Genomic DNA, 830 nt, shown 5'->3' on the forward strand with positions numbered 1-830 from the left:
ATGCGTCTGAGTGCAAAAACTCATATAAAATTCATTTTCTTAGTGGAAGCACTCGCAGCGACATGGCACGCAGCAGAAAGCACAGCAGGAGATAGAGTTAATGCCGTCGACTTTCAAGTACTATGTGCCTTGGTAAACCTAGCGCAGACAGACCTCTCCACAGCTTCCCCCCAAAAAACAATTGCTGAATCAGCTTTGGACACCATACGCGACATTTATGTCAGCCTTGCCGACCCAGACTGGCTAAAACTGTACCCAGAGAAGCCACCACAAGACACACCGACAGCCAAAGCCGTCGGATGCAACAAGCCAGAAGAAGAGACTGACTGCATGGCAAATTGGACGAAATGGACAGCAGCCAAAGCCCGAGCAAAAACACAGGGTAAAGATGCAAAATTCCCGAGGTTAAGCGACGAAATGACAAAATCACCATGGGGAAAACAGCAAGCCGAATACGTAGCTCACCTAGAAACCGAAGCAACCCGGCTCTACGGACAATATAAAGCAACCGAAGAATCAGCAGCGGACCCAAAAAACAGCGGCCTACAAAAACAACTAGACAACGCGTTGTACGGCAAAGACGCAAGTTCAAAGGACGGAAAAGCACCGCAAACGCGATCAACCACCGGGACGCGAAACGCCGACTGCAAAGGCAACAACGTCGGCAAGAGTTTGATAGGAGATTTGTTTTGCCTCTGCGCCATTGATAGCACAACAAGCAACGCATACAGCTGCGGCTTCGACACTGCAGGCTGCACAGCAACAGCCTGGAGTTCCTGTACAGGAACAAGCGCAGGGGCAACTTGGACAACGATCAAAGAACAGTGCGG

The 830-nt window shown here is 50.1% G+C and overlaps 1 protein-coding gene across 1 annotated transcript in view; it reads left to right on the forward strand.

Annotated features, from left to right (window-relative positions):
• Positions 1 to 830, forward strand: part of TEOVI_000216900 (Trypanosomal VSG domain containing protein, putative) — a gene marked incomplete at both ends in the record, with an annotated part of 963 nt that continues 133 nt past the window's right edge. The window contains one exon of the mRNA XM_067225274.1: positions 1 to 830. Within this exon, the coding sequence (XP_067081375.1) occupies positions 1 to 830 (830 nt within the window).

The sequence above is a fragment of the Trypanosoma equiperdum genome (genome assembly GCF_001457755.1).
Source record: "Trypanosoma equiperdum strain OVI genome assembly, contig: ctg_519, whole genome shotgun sequence".
NCBI lineage: Eukaryota > Euglenozoa > Kinetoplastea > Trypanosomatida > Trypanosomatidae > Trypanosoma > Trypanosoma equiperdum.